This window comes from Mustela nigripes, chromosome 6 (genome assembly GCF_022355385.1).
Source record: "Mustela nigripes isolate SB6536 chromosome 6, MUSNIG.SB6536, whole genome shotgun sequence".
Lineage (NCBI taxonomy): Eukaryota > Metazoa > Chordata > Mammalia > Carnivora > Mustelidae > Mustela > Mustela nigripes.
In genome coordinates this window covers 15,688,361-15,703,741 of record NC_081562.1, presented here as the reverse complement: position 1 = coordinate 15,703,741, position 15,381 = coordinate 15,688,361, and the positions used below count along the sequence as shown (strand labels likewise).

The window sequence follows — 15,381 nt, the reverse complement described above, 5'->3', positions numbered from 1 at the left end:
TTTTTCTAGAATTTCTTTTAATATCTCTGAAGATGTCCTTTCATAAGAAGGGAGAGATCTTTTCCATGCCAAGTGCCAGGGTGAGTGTCCTATTTCCACTTAGGATGGGCATGTCTAAGAGCTCTTCTTGACAGTTTCTTTGACACATTTCTTTGACAGTGCTGTGGAACAAGCAAACAAAACCCAGAATTCCACGCCGAGGGTTTAGAAGGCCCTCTCAGGGAGGCTTCCTACTCAGTTGTTCTGACTCCATAATTTTTCTGCAATGAAATGTTTACCAACTTCTCTGATCCAGACCACTATGAACTCTTTGGTAGAAGTAGTGACATCCTATCCTTCAGAGATATTGCACAAGTCCAGTGAAGGTCTTGTTTTTTGCTAAATTCATTGCCCAGGATCAGACCTTGGATCTCATTTGGATCATCCTATTGTGAATCCTGTCCAAGTCAGAAAATTCCTAATCTTAGTCAATGACCAGATGTTTTCATTGGTCTTACATGGGTCAGCTTCTCTTGCTGGTTCCCCTTTAAGGTGTTTTTAAGGCCTTCCATTGTTCATTCCTGTCTTTGAAGGGAGATGCCTCTCTCCCTCCATCCTCCTCCCCATTACCCAGAAAGCACATAAGATTACTTGATAAAATCCTAGAATATTAAGAGCCAAAAGGAGCCTGGGTGATTACAGCATCCAAAGTTTTCAAAAAGAGAATAGGATTTACCTTGGGCTGCACAGCGAGAAAAAAGGGAAATCAAGGGCTGAGGTCTGGTCCAGCTGTGTCAAGGCCCTCCCCTTCCTACCATGTTTGTGCGAGCTATCCAGGCTCATTTACTTCACATTCCAGGACACAAGACTTATAACGAAAAGAAACCTTCTCTAGGTTTGCAGCTGGTCTTACCTTAGCATCTCCCCACACAGGGTAACTATTACTTTCTAGAAATTTTTTTATTAAGCCTTTAGAGAACCCACAGAGCTGTTTTAAGTATTCATATAAAGCATATAGCAAAGTGGTTACTGAGAAGTCAAGCTTCAGGTCTGACAGACCACAGTTTAAGTCCCAGGTGTGCTATTGCCTGGTTAGGTACCCTTGGACAAGTTCCCTAATCACTCTGAGCCTCATTTTCTCACTTGAAAAAAGGGATAATTGTGCCTACTTACCAATGTGGGAACTTAAGATGATCCATTGTGAAGCACTTAGTACAGGTGTTTGGCCCATGATGCTTGATAAATGTTCACCTTTAATAACTAGTTAGTTGTTAAATCGTCGTCTTTATAGAAGTTCTGCCTCTCCAATTGCCTTATCGTTTTAATTCCTCATGCCTGCCCACCCCTGTTCTCTTATCCTTTAATTCCCATTTTGCACAAAGTTATATTAAAGACCATTTCTGGACAGTGAGAGGCTGTTTGCAATCATCGTTCCCCAATAGTGTGGACCCAACACATGCCCTTTCTAATTGCCTCTTTTTACTTACCTCTTAAATAGCCCATTGCCAGTTACTTTTTATGGTTTTCTGGGATTTTTGATTGGGTACTTGAAAGTAACAATAGGAAGATTATCTTTGATCATAATAGGTCAAGAATTTTAGGTAATTTGTCATTATGGTATTAACCTTTAAATAGGTTCATTTCTTGTGGGGTTTTTTTTTTTTTTAGATTTATTTGTTTATTTTAGGGGGAGAGAGAGAGAGATCATAAGTGGGGGGAGGGGCGGAGTGAGAAGGGAAAGAGAGAACCTCAAGCAGACTTCCAATACAAGCCCAATAGAGGGCTTGATCCCAGGACCTTGGGATATGACCTGAGCCGAAATCAAGAGTTGGCCACTTAACTGACTGATCCACCCCCTTCATTTCTTGTTTATTTTATTTATTTATTTATTTATTTATTTATTTGACAGAGAGAGATCACAAGGAGGCAGAGAGGCAGGCAGAGAGAGAGGAGGAAGCAGGCTCCCCGCTGAGCAGAGAGCCTGATGCGGGACTCGATCCCAGGACCCTGAGATCATAACCTGAGCCGAAGGCAGTGGCTTAACCCACTGAGCCACCCAGGCGCCCCTCATTTCTTGGTTTTGATTGGTTTTATAGATTCACTGTTTGGGCATGGGTAATGGAATTGATTCTTCATTCTGTAAATAAAGATTTAACAAAAACAAAAAAAATCTATGAATGAATCTGCTCAGACCAAAGGGTTTGTTTTTAAGAAGTAAATAGGTATTTTCTTTTCCTTTCTGATGGTCCTGCAGGAAATTGGGGTTGCAGACTTATTTTCAGGGACCACCTTTTCTGACTCTGCTTTTCTAACTAAACAGCACCTTCAGAATTGAATGGTTTTAAGCATTTAAAAATCTGCTACACATAGGGGTGGTACCTGGGAGAAGTTACTATATTCTAAGTTCATGTAATAGAGGTACTTACTGTCTGTGTAAATGAAAAGTGACAGACATTTGAACTAAGTTGATATATTAAAAAATGTTTAAAAACTGCTGAATAAAAAAAACTATTCCTAATGCAATTTTGTTTTATGCTTTTTTAAGGACCACTAACTTGAAGGAAATCCTGAATTCTATCGGTGCTCAGACTTGTGTTGAGATTAACAAGGCCCTGGCGGAGAGAGGTTTATCCATTTTGAATGCTGAGGTCCAAGCTAATCTCATAGGCCAATTTTCAAGCATCGAAAAGGAGGGCAATCCTATCTGGTCCTTGATTGGTGGGTCCTCATGTTTTCATTGGTTTCTGCTTCAATTCCAATTTGCTTTTAACTTGCTGGTTTTGACCAATGTCAAGTGTCAGTTACATTTTTTTTGTCTTAAATAGATTACCTACTCCTTTTGGAGAATAAATGTTGAAAATATAAAGAAACAAATTGTACTTTCAAAGGTTTGGGACTCACTGCTGCTTCTGTGTGTATATGTAACTGTGGGGGAATATTCCAGGGCTTTCTGTCTTATACCCAGCCAATAGATTTTTATGAAGAAAATACCATAGTGCTACCAATATGTTAAAATCCTAGATCTATGCAACAATCCAAACCAGCTGGCAGTGATACCAGTTCTGCTGTGAGCTAGGCTAAGTAAGCTGAGGCCTCTTTCTTGGCCGGGCTCAAAGAGACAATGAGCAAAGAGGCTGTGGAACTGGGGGGCATGATGGTGGGCTTTTTTTTTTTTTTTCCCTTTGTACTTAATCCCTAGGCAAGTGTCTGTCTCCGTGTCAAGTTGTGTTGGTGAGTTGGGAAAATGGAGAATGCATCAGTTAGGACTCTTTCTAATACTTGTGATAGAACTGAACTAGTGTAAGCAAAAAGGAAGTGCATTTTCTCATGTAACCAACAAGAGCAGAGCAGGGCTGTCTCCTATATGACTGAGTCAGAGAGCAGACCGTGTCACTGATACTAATTTCCCCACCTCCTCCCTCAGCACTGCCTTCCTTGGGCTGGCTGTCTTCACAGATAGACTCTCTCCGTCGTGGCAAGACAAGCTTCAGCTCCAGACTGTATCTTTCCATATTGAAGTCAAGTGAAAAACAAGGTGTTGGCTTCACTCTTAGCCCAAATAATGACCCCAGAATAGAGCCTTATCAGCTTCAGCCAGCATGACTGCAGGTCAAGTCACATTCTTGAATCGGTCAAGGTGGCCAGAGGGGAAGGAACCGGAGCTTGAGACGGAGCTTGAGACGTGTGTTCAGTTCTTGGAGTCAGGGTGAGCCGACTTTCCCTGCAACACCTAGTCTGAGAGTAGGGAAGAGAAGATTTGGCCCAGACCAAATTGGGTGCTTTGGCCAGAAGAAGGGGGAGAAGGTGACATGGGGCACAAAGCAAGTGTGTACTACAGAGAGTGAGGAATAAAGACCAGAAGGAGGAAAAGAGCGTAGAATTGGAACTGTGGACTAATCTGCAAGTTTTCAAAGTACAACGCTAACTTCCCTAAGAGTATAAATACTTGTCATCATTTTTTTTGAGGCTCTCACATAGGTCTCTCATTCCTAACCCTGGGGACATGGAATGCTGGAGATCTAGGCCACTAAAAGCTCAAGATTTTAAACCATTCCCAGAAAGGAGTAGTGTTGGTAGCAGTACTGTGGGCTACCAAGAGATGACCCTGAATGACAATGACAAACACAGGGCTGAGGCCTTCCCTGTATGCCTTCACTGCTGATTCCTGTGTGTCCTCATGGCCTTGGTCTCCAGCAGAACAGCCCATCCCTGGGAGGAGAAGGGGCAGACTCTCTGCAGTCTCTGCCGTATACCACTAGCCCCACGAGTATACTGGCCTCATGAGGATGGAATGCATGTCTCTTGCTTGCTATGTCCCTGAACCAGGCTGGACCCACAGATGGCATTTAATAAATACAGTTGACGCTTGAACAAAACGTGTTTGAACTGCACACGTCCCCTTATATGCAGATTTCCCTTGATATAGTACTGTAAATGTATTTTCTCTTCCTTATGATAGTCTTAGTAACATTTTCTATTCTCTAGCTTATTTTATTATAAGGATAATGTATATAATACATATGCAAAATATGTGTTAATGAACTGTTAATGTTATCAAGAAGGCTTCTGGTCAATAGTAGGCCATTAGTAGGCTTTGGGGGAGTCAAAAGTTATATGTAAGTTTTTGACTGCACGGGAGGGGTCTGTGCCCCTCGCCTCCAATTATTCAGGAATCAACTGTATTTGTGCAAGGGGTGAGCGTGTCATGGACTTACACAGGGTGAGTACCTCACATAACCGTCTGGCTTCAGACTAGGGACTCTCAATGAGCCAGTCTGACTCTAGAATTCATATTCTTATCTACTCCGGCTGGGCCCGGTAGTCGGAACTGGAGCCCTGCTGTTGGTTGGCATGGTGGCCCGAGTGTCCATGTGTCCTCTGTGCCCTTGCTTTAGATAAGGGAAGCACTTGCAATTTCAGAAGGGAGGGAGCTGGGGTGCCCCACCCCAGGGTAGCCGCTTAAAATCCAGTAAAGCACTTTTTTTTTTTTTTAAACCCAGCTATCCCCAGTCCAACCTTCCTGCTATTTTGCAGACTGAAAGCATTTTTAACCTCATTCAAAGTACCGTTGCCTAGAAACTAAAATGACTCATTTGAGCAGCTCTTCTTCGACTCTGGAAGCCAAGGGCACGCCTTTGGCAGGGATTCAGTTTGGCTGCTCCTAAGTGGACAGACGCTTCTGTCATTTTATTCTTGGCCTAAAAACTGACTTGTCTGCAGAGGAGACAGAAATACTTGTCAGCATAATAACAGTTTTGAAAGAGTTTCTTTCTTTAAACAATCTTTCAGGATGGTGTTGGGACCATATCTGTGATGAAAGCAGATCTGGGCTCCCAAGCGTCAGGCAACCAGTCTAACGGGAAATGTAGTACACAGTTGACTCCTAATTTTCTGCTTGTAGCAGGGTTGGAGTAAATTAAGCACTCAGAGGAGCCCAGGAACATAAGAAGGACCAGTTAGCCTTGGTTTTTCCTTTCCTGTTTGTGGTACCCATAGTCTGCCTCTTTTTGGTCTTTTTTTTTTTAAGGTTTTATTTATTTATCTGAGAGAGATTGGGCACAAGCTGGGGAAGGGTGTTGGGGAGAGGGGAAAGAGACTCCCAGCTGAGCACGGAGGCTGACAGGGGCTCAATCCCAGGACACCAGGCAGACACTTAACCAACTGAGCCACTCAGGCAACCCCTGCCACCTTTTGTTCTTGAAGTGCTGTTTATTTATAATAGGATTACAACTCCCACTATGTTTTTAACCTTTTGAAAAGATAACTAGAAAAAGTTTCTTTCAAACCAGCTTTCTTCAAATGCATATGATAACTAGGGAACAGTTATTTCTAGATTACCTGCTATGTGGATTATTTGCATGCTTGTAGCTATCTGTTTTTTGTTTTTTTTTTTTTAAGTAATTTTCAGTTGTCTAAGTGATACATACACGAATGATTTGTTCTTGTTGACAAATCATGGGTGACATCAAGTCCTCTTTGGCTGCCCACCCTGTTCCTCCTTGACTCTGTTGGTTTCAGTGGGATGTACTCACTTTTACAGAGCTTTTTCATTCCATTCTCACTTTAGTTCTGTCAGCATTTGTGATGTGCCTGCCACGTGCCAGACCAGGGATATAAAGATAAGAAAAGACACAGCCCTAACCCTTAGGCAGCTTTCCATCTAAGAAGGGAGAGAGGCATATATATGTTATCAAGTAACCAAAGTATAGCATAATTGTCTGGCAGGTGTTAGGGAAAGTCATAGAAAGGAAGTAACTTTAGGCTCAGCATTGAAGGATGTTTTGGACTTTGGGCAGAGATGAGATGAGAGGGAAGGGTTGTCTAGTAAGAGAAAACAGTTCTGGCCAAGACAAGACATGTGACATTGGGAACTTAGAATTCTAGGTCAGACCTGGCTGTGTGACTTTTGGGAGAAGAGTTTGCAGACAAGAGTTTCATTAATGTCATCAGGGTCCATATCCTATGGACTGTGTTCTCTTTAGTGAATTTTTCTTTGTGAAGTTTACGTTTCCAAAGCCAAAAGAAGTCCTTGGGGCTATGTGGCTGGTAGCAGGCCTGGTCTGGTACTATTTGTCAGGTGTTGTTGCTGCCGGTGCACCGACTTAAGCATTTGCATCCTCTTGCAAAGCTCCTTCACATGCAGATGCGCTGAAGCAACGAAGTAGGAGAATGGAGAAGTAGGAGAATGGAGAAGATGGCCAGCGGGAGTGCCAGCTGGGGCAGCCCCTCCTCAGTGCCTCCAGATTGTTGGCCGCTGGTGGGGTTGATGAAGTTCTAGAACCTAGGTGAGGTTCGGTGGGCTGAGGTCCAGAGCCGATGACCAAGAAAGAGTTCTTGAGACATCCTTGGTGCAAAATGGTGGTTTATTAAAGCACGGGGACAGGACCCGTGGGCAGAAAGAGCTGCTGCCCTGGGTTATGAGGGGTGGCAGGTTACCCTGTGGTTGGGGGTAGGTGAGGGGAAGGGAGATTTCAACGGAGTTTTCATATGCTAAAGAGGGCCTACCAGAGGCCTTGCCCTTGAGGCTTGATCAATGTTGTCTTTAGACCAGCCATTAACATTAAGATAGTTGGGAGACTTTTTGGTGGGATGTCACAATCCTGCTATCAATCGTCTTTGTTAGTGAGATTTAGGACATTTGTAAGCCAAGGGAGACTCCTGTCTAGCAGGATTGTGAGCTCTGCAAGTTAACTATTTGCTTATTGTTCATGGCAGTCAGGGCTGCCTGAGGGATGCTACACGTATGACTGAGGGGGAGGGGATTGAGAGGGGGGTACAAGGCGCTAGCTTTTGCTTTGTCTTCAGCCAGACTCGTGCTCCCTCATCAGGGTCACTGTATAATTTTTTGTCCAAACCAAGACACTTTTGAGACCATTCTTGTTCATTATGTTAGCCCAAAAGGGGAAAACCTGGATGTGTGGTCACCCTGGTCATGTGATAATTTAGGGCCCCCAGGTTTACATCTCTAGATTTTTCGAGAGGAACCAGAAATTTGGATTTCTATGTGAAATCCCCTGATTTTAAAGAATTTCTATTTCTTAAAAAGACAAAGACAAAAACAAAACATTGTATGGGGCCAAACTAGCAGTGCCAGTTTACAGACTCAGCTTTCATGTACCTAACTAAATCACGGACAGTAAGTATTAAGTTTTTATAAAAGAGCCCCTGTCCTACTACAAAAGTGCTCTACATTGTGTGTGTATGTGTGTGTGTGTCACTTAGCCATTGCTGTGTAACAAGGTACCTCAAACTCCACAGCTTAACCCCCACAGATAATTAGTGTTGTTCACAAGTCTGTGAGGCACCTGGGTAGTTCATCTGGTCTTGCTGGACTCACACATGCGTATGTAGTCAACTGTGGCTTGGGTAGGCAGCTCTGCTGGTCTTGCCTGGACTCTCAAGTGTTTACAGTCTTGTTGGCTGTCAGTTGGTCTAAGCTGGCCTCGAATGGAACAGCTCGGATTCCCTCTATGTGGTCTCTCCTCCAGCCCAGGCTTGTTCACGTGCAGTGGTGGGTAGAGAGCAGATGTGAACCATGGCGCTTGGAGCCTCTGCATGCAACTAGCCTACCAGCACTTCTGGCACATTCTGTGTCAGCCCAAACAAGCCATAAGGCCAGCCCCTGTTCAAGATATGGGGAAATAGTCTCCAGCCTTTGATGGGAAAAGCTACAAAGCTACCTCATAGAGGATGTGGGTACTGGGAGGGCAAAGAACTGGGAATATTACTGCAGTTCACCTACGATAATTACTATTTTCATTTACTTTTTAAAATAAGATTCTTTAATAATGGGACAGCTAAAGATATCTTCTTTTTCCCCAGATAAACGAACCCAACTCTACATGAAAAGTCTACTTTGTCTTCCAAGTCCTCAAAAATGCATGCCTCCCGTCCCAGGAGGCCTTGCTGTCATTCAGCAGGAGCTAGAAGCCCTGGGCTCTCAGTATGCAAACATTGTGAATCTCAACAGACAAGTGTATGGACCATTTTATGCAAATATACTTCGAAAGCTGCTCTTCGGTGAGGAAGCCATGGGAAAGGCAGATGCTTCATCTTCCAACTAAAGAGGAACTGACATTGGATTTGAGGTTGGAAATCCAGCACTTTGGTACCCAGTCTGTTTCCGCCAGTGGCATGACAGATGCGGCACCTTCTCAGTCCTGTTCGTGGTGCAGTGTTGGCCTGAATTGTGTAATCCAGTAATATTAGCATTGCAGAAAATATGCACTTCGTATAGAACCTATTCATGCATCATTTTCAAGTTCAAAAAAGATGTTTTTAATGGACAGAAGGCAATTCGTAATTGATTATATTACCTATATAATACCTATAAATGTTTTCTTCAGCATTCATATATGGCTTATTCATCCAACCTTAAGGAGTTGTTTTTCCTTACTTGTCAATATCAAATCTAATGATCTTTAGTTTTGGTACAACTTCTTAAAAGGTTGGAAGTCATGAGAATAACTAAGGGGATGATGTTCTGAATAAATGACGTGAAGTAAGCATAATTGTTTTGTATTTGTAATTTTTGAAATGTACAATGAAATATTATTAATGTGTAACAAAAACTTACATGGTAAGTCTTCAAATTCCACAAATGTACCAAATCACATTTTATATTACCAATTGTCAGTATTTGTCTAGAACTTAAATTTATTAAAAATATTTTAAAGCTATGTACAAATTTTAGATAAAACTTCTATTGTTCATTTAGTGAAAACAGAAAAAAAAATCCCTTGTAAAATGTTATTCTAGAGGTTAGTTTTCTCTGCCTGCAACTTATCCTACTCTCTGAGAGAAAAAATTTTTGCACAAATATCTTAGTGAATGTCCTTGCATTTCTCAGGCCCGTTGATAAGATTTATATAAGATTTTGATATTTTTACATACAGCAGGAGTGGTTTGAATTGATTTATGTGTAATAAGAAGGGAAGTTAACAATAAAACCAAATCTCCAGGAGACCCCCATTCTCAGTGAAGTTCACATCTGAAAAAGAAATAGTTGAACTTTGGATTTTTAGAGACCATATAACCTGCTAGCAAATGCCTCCTGTGCTGATTAAATTTTACCCCACTGTGACCAAGATGCTCTTCTAAATATCATTATCATTTGACATTCTTGTGCATTAGAGCAAAACTTGGCCAAGTTGGCCCTAGTTGTCATTGGGATTTTAGAGAAATCTGCTTGTCCTGGAATTGCATACTTGTTTTGAAATGTTAAGGGAAGCACTATAGTCTGGGCAGACTCCATCTAGAAAGTACTTTATTCCCATAAAACACATTTTGATTATTTTGTTCTCAAAGGACTCATTGGATCTTCGTAGTCTGGTGGGGAAGAATGAGTAAGACATCAAAAGAAACCTTCCTTTCTTCTTTACCTCCTTTTCCTCACTATGACTTCCACCATTATGGTGCTACTTGATTATTTGATAAAGTTCAAGGAAATGATTGTGTGAATAAGTTATCTCCAATCTTTACATTTTGGAGGGATCTGCCAAAAGTTGAGGAAATTTTGTAAGTGTTTTTTTTTTTTCCTCACAATGACCAATGTATAAATCAGCCATTCTATCCGTCTGAGCAGCTGTGTATAAGTAGACTTTTCCTGAAGAGCACATCACTCTGGGTGGGTCTTACCCATTGGCTACCCTCTCTTCCTGAATTTCCCTTCTGCCCATGTTGTTCTGTGCTTAGAAACTATAAGGTGCTGAAGATTTTTGTTTTCATTTTTTTCTTAAGTTGAAGTAGTTTTCAGCTGTGTTCTCTTTGGAGTATGGGTGGCAGGGAGGGTCTGACAAGGAAAAGTAATAGGCAGTATGACTTCTTGTAGCTTTCTGAGGTAAACTGTAAACTTAACAGGAAGACCAGGTGGTGTGCTTTTTATATCATCAGATTGGAATCCAGCTGGTATTCTCACATACTTGATTATACTGCAATTGCCAGCAGGAAAACAATGTGCAGACTTTTTTTTTTTTAAGTGCATTTAAAATGAAGGGCATTCTGCTGCTTTATTTTTCCTTTTTTAAGTCCCAAAGTAAATCTCAATGTCTCAAGTCTGGATTTAGGCAACTACATTTATTAGGCTTTTAAAAGCATATCCTTTAGCATGTTGTTTTGGGTTTTGTTTTGTGGGGGTTTTTTGTTTTTGTTTTTGGTTTTTGGTTTTACTTAAATGTTTACTTCTCCTTTTGAGGTTTTCTTAATGTGGTCTTGTTTTTGTAATGTCAGTTTTATTAAACACCCTACACACATTTTCATTCTTCTGCTAAAACATGTATTGTGTGCACTAGTTAAATTTTAAAACATTAAAAATTATTTCAAGATAGCCAGTGTCTCTTTGTTTTCAAACCACCATTGGGTAACTCGGGGCTGGGATTATTGTACAGTCTTTATTGCAGTTGCTCTAGAATGATTCTTCTGGTGATTGTCAGAGCCTTAAAGAGATTAGGTCGTGGTCACTCACTTAGTCGGTCAGTCAACAAATACCTATTAAGCATATACTGTACACCCAGAGGTATCCTACATTTTGTGATACACAGTGACTAGACAGACACTGTCCTCAAGAAGCTTATAACCTAGTAAGAAGGACAAACTTGTAAACAATCACAACAAAGTATAGTACAGGGCATAAAACAAGTACACATAGTACTAGAGGTAATACCATCAAATTCTATTTCATGGAGATCATTCTTGAGCTACAACAGGAGGGATAGGCAGGAGTTGCCAAGGGCTAAGAAGGGGGAAGACACGATAGACCAAGTGCATGGTGAGTACAGTGGTGTGGAGAAATGGCAAGCCAAGGACCAGCACCTCGTAGAAAAGTAAAAGTAAGGGGAAGCGAAATGAGAGAGGTAAAAAGGATCTGGAATGTTATGCTAAAATTTATGGGTCTTGTCCTGAAATAGATAAATAATCTGAATCTTTTGAAACAGGAGAGGGTTATGTTTTGGAAATTATGTATTTGGAAATTATGTTTTGGCAAGATTACCCCAGCAAAGAACACTTGCTGTTGGTGCTGGAATATTCCTCTGTGTGGAGTGTGTACACATACATGCACTCACATGGTATAAGGAAGAGAAATGGACCCAATCCAACTGAAGCATAAAGGGAGCTTATTGCATAGCTATTAAGTACCTCACAGAATCTTCTTAATCTGGAGAATCAGGCTTAGAAAATGGATAGGAACCAGGGCAATACAAGCTGCAGGACTCTAGCCAAGCTGGATTCAGTCTATGGCTTCAGAGATTGATTTCTTGACTGTCCTTGCTTCTTTGCCTCATTTGTTCAAGATTTAAAGTCCCAGGTGTCAACAAGCAGAAGAATCTAGGCCAAAAGCCCAGGCTCTTATTTGCAGGGGATGGAATGAGGAAGTAGCTGACCCTTAGACTCCCATGGTCCCATCAAGGTCACCCAGCTAGAGATGTCTTCCAAATGGACAAGGTTTGTTGAAGAACAGACAGAGGGAAAAAAAAAAAATCCACCATCATGTACATTTATGAGGTCCTTAAAATTTGAATGTAAAACATGTGTGAGCCCACCCAATCTAGCATTGCCTGTGACAATAACACCATAATTCAAGGAAGGTCATAAGCATGTGAAGTCAGCCTTTACTGGTGTATGTAGATGAGCTGTTGAGCAAATAGCTCCACATCTCAGTGGCCTCACAGACCCACATTTCTCAAATTATAGTTCAAAGCAGGGGGTAGGTTGGTGGGCTCAGGGGGAGGTGCTATTCCATTCAGTCCTTCAGAAGCCCAACTTCCATCTATCCTGTAACTGCTGTCCCCTTAGCTCTCCAACATCTCCATTCCCTCAGAAGATAGGGAAGAAAAGTGTTGCCTACTTCCACTCATGGTTCACTAGCCAGAACTCAAATCATATGGCCTCATCTAGCTGCAAGGAAGGCAGGACAGTGTGCCGAGGAGGAAGAGGCTGATTTGGTAAGTTTATATTGGTAAGCATTAGCCATCTCTACCTTGGGTCCTTCCAGCTTCCTTAAATAAGCCCTGTGAAACTCCTTTTCCTGAAAACAGGTTTAAAGCCATGTGCCTGCTCTGATCTTTGACTAGCAGTTCTCCGGAGCACTGTTGAGAGGATTTTAAAGCCTGATCCAGGAAAAAGTAGAGAGTGCTCTGTCTGGTTGGCGAAGTAAGCCGAGGCCATGGAACGGGCCACCTGTTGTACAGCATATTTTTATTTCTAACTGGAGCCCTTCTTAAACCTAAAGTTCTGCCTGTTCCACCTCTGGGGGTGTTAAGTCCCAAAATTTTGCACTCATTGTTTGATGAAAGTAGTGTGGGGCTGACAGTTGTAAGACCTAAGTTTGAATTCGCTTCCACTACTTAATAGCCCTATGAACTCAAGCCAGTTTCTTTAATTTCCTTGAGCCTCTGTTTCCTGCTCTACCTCACAGAGATGCTGTGAAAATCAAATGAGATAATGTATTCAAAATCATCTGCAAACTCTAAAGCATAGTGTAGTCAGAATACATTAAAATAACTGTAATTTATTAGTCCTAAATCTCTTTCAAGCTTCAGGAAGTTTTAGTACTGTGAGCTGTGATGGTCAAGTACTTAAATCCATCAGAACAGAAATGGTCATATCCCATCAGGACCATGGTTCGTTAAGCCCAGTATTGTCATTGGCAGAGAAACTCAAGGGTATGCAGAAGGCAGCAGTAATTGTCCTTGGTGACAACTGTAAAGCAAAGTGACAAACCCAACATGTTCCAATTGTGTCTAGTAACCACTGATGATTTAATCTTTTAGAAAGTATGTTTGTATTATTGACTTGTGTCCTCTTGTTCTCTATTTTTGGGGTGAAGTTTCCTCTTTCTTGTTTCTAAGCTTACTATGTTAGTCTCTTTCAGATTTCAAAGGAAAGGGACTGAGGGGTTTATTGCAAGACTTTATAAAGAAGAAAACCCAGGAATCTGTCTTCAGTAGTTGCACTGGCAGGATTGATAGAGAACCTGAATATAATTCTTTTTATCTTTCAGGAATATAATAAAATAATAATAAATAATAAAAACAAACAATAATAATAACCACTAAGCCGCTTACCATACGACAAGGAATACTTCATACACTCCATCTCCTGTAACTGTACAATGCCCTGGGAGGCAGGCTTTATCACTATTTCCATATAGGCAAAATGAAACTCAGACTGGCCAAGGAGATTGTCCAAGGTCACAGAGCTTGTGAGTATCTCCCAACCCAAAAAGTCTAACCCTGGAAAGTGTGCTCTTAAACTACTTGCTACATTGGCTTACTAAGGTCATCCAATCAAAAGAATTTCTCACTGTCGTGATGTTACCAAATGTTTTCCTGGTGTTGTACTTCTCTGCTTCTTTCTGTGGCTGTGCTCCCTTCTGGTACCTCTTACTAACATCCCAGAGAGGAATGATTGGGTCTGATTGCCATTGGTCAGTATGCACACTCCTCTTTCCCACTCTCCTGCATTGGGTAGGGGGTTCTCATGCCCGACAAGTCACCTTGGCCCCCCTACCTGGCTGTCTTTGACAGATTCCTGGCCCTTATCAGTTCTCACAGTATGGTCAGATCTCATGACACAACTCAAGGCTTTTCAGAGCAGGTGGCTTGTGGGCATGTCAAGCAGCAAGAGGTTTTTGGACTACCCACCCTTGCTCAAAATGCAGGCTGTTCTCGGATTACAGTAGAGGCTTTTATCCGTGTTCAGCCTCACCTTGCTGCTTGTGAAATGAGAGGCTTCATGGACTCCCTCTTTGCCCGTAAGAGCCCATCTTCTTTCCCCAACATTGTTCTAGTCTTTGTTAGTTCTATTGTGAATTTATTCAGGTTTAGAAATCAGGATCACATATGTTTTCTCCCACTCTGGATGCACCAAGTCTTTGAAGAAGAGAGGACAATCCTTTTGTTTCTAGTGTCTTCATGTTGAAGATGCTCAGAGTAAGGTCTTATTTCTTTAACATGGCATAAAGGCCAATAATGGCCCAGCTCCAATGGAGCTGTCTAGTGTCATCAATAGACACTTCCATATAGACAAGTCCTATGGAGAACCACACTCAGCTGTCAGCATGCGGTACTGTGTAGAGCTCTTGTGTCATTGCTCGCACTGTTTTTCTCTGCTTGAAATGTCTTCTACCACCCCATCCACTCAGTGTGGTATTATGCTGGAGTGGCTGAAAGCATGAGCTCTGGGGTCAGGTAATTATGGATTTAAATTCCAGCTCTGCTTGGCAAATTTCTTAATCCCTATGAACCTTAATCCCTTTACCTGTCAAGTGGAGATAATCATACTTACCTCCTGGTGGTTGATCATTACATCAGGGAGTGCACACAAAGAGGTTATTTCAGTGCCTGGCAGAGGGCAAATGCTCAGTGAATGGAAGTCTAGCTTGGATATCTCTGTTTTTCTCTTTCTTTTGCCCATATTTCCCCCACCCACTTCTCCATGGCATCGGTCACTTTCTCATCTGGTTATTGCAATACCGTGTACTTGAGTGACGGCATTGTACTCCAAGATATCAAACATTTTTTCCCTTCAAGATTTCCCTTCTGAAAATGTGCCCAGCCTTCTACTCAAACCGTGAGTCTTGGTGCACCAATACCTGAGAGGTAGGGGTGGGCGGAGGGGAGACAGGTGTAACAAGGGAAGGCTTTCAAAGATAGTGGCCGCTGTGGTCTAAGGGCCCTGACACTACTCAGCAGTCAGCTAACTGTTGCCATGCAGGATTCTGGGCCCCCTGCTACCTGATCCATCTCTTTTCAAGAAAAACTAGAAAAACCCAAAAAACAAAAACAACAAAAAAACCAAAAAACCTCAAAACAAGAAACCAAGTTTTTAAAAAAAAAAACACGAGATATCAAATTTATTAATACTCATTGCATTATTTTCTTTCAAATTATTTATTCAACAAAA

The 15,381-nt window shown here is 41.7% G+C and overlaps 1 protein-coding gene across 3 annotated transcripts in view; it reads left to right on the top strand.

Moving 5' to 3' along the window:
* Positions 1-10,804, top strand: part of TCP11L2 (t-complex 11 like 2) — a 41,322-nt gene extending 30,518 nt beyond the window's left edge. For all 3 annotated transcript variants that reach the window (XM_059402185.1, XM_059402184.1, XM_059402187.1), the window contains exons 9-10: positions 2,525-2,697; positions 8,302-10,804. In XM_059402185.1, the coding sequence (XP_059258168.1) occupies positions 2,525-2,697; positions 8,302-8,543 (415 nt within the window). In that variant the 3' untranslated portion in view covers positions 8,544-10,804. The remainder of the gene's footprint in view (positions 1-2,524; positions 2,698-8,301) is intronic.
* Positions 10,805-15,381: the final 4,577 nt, after the last annotated feature.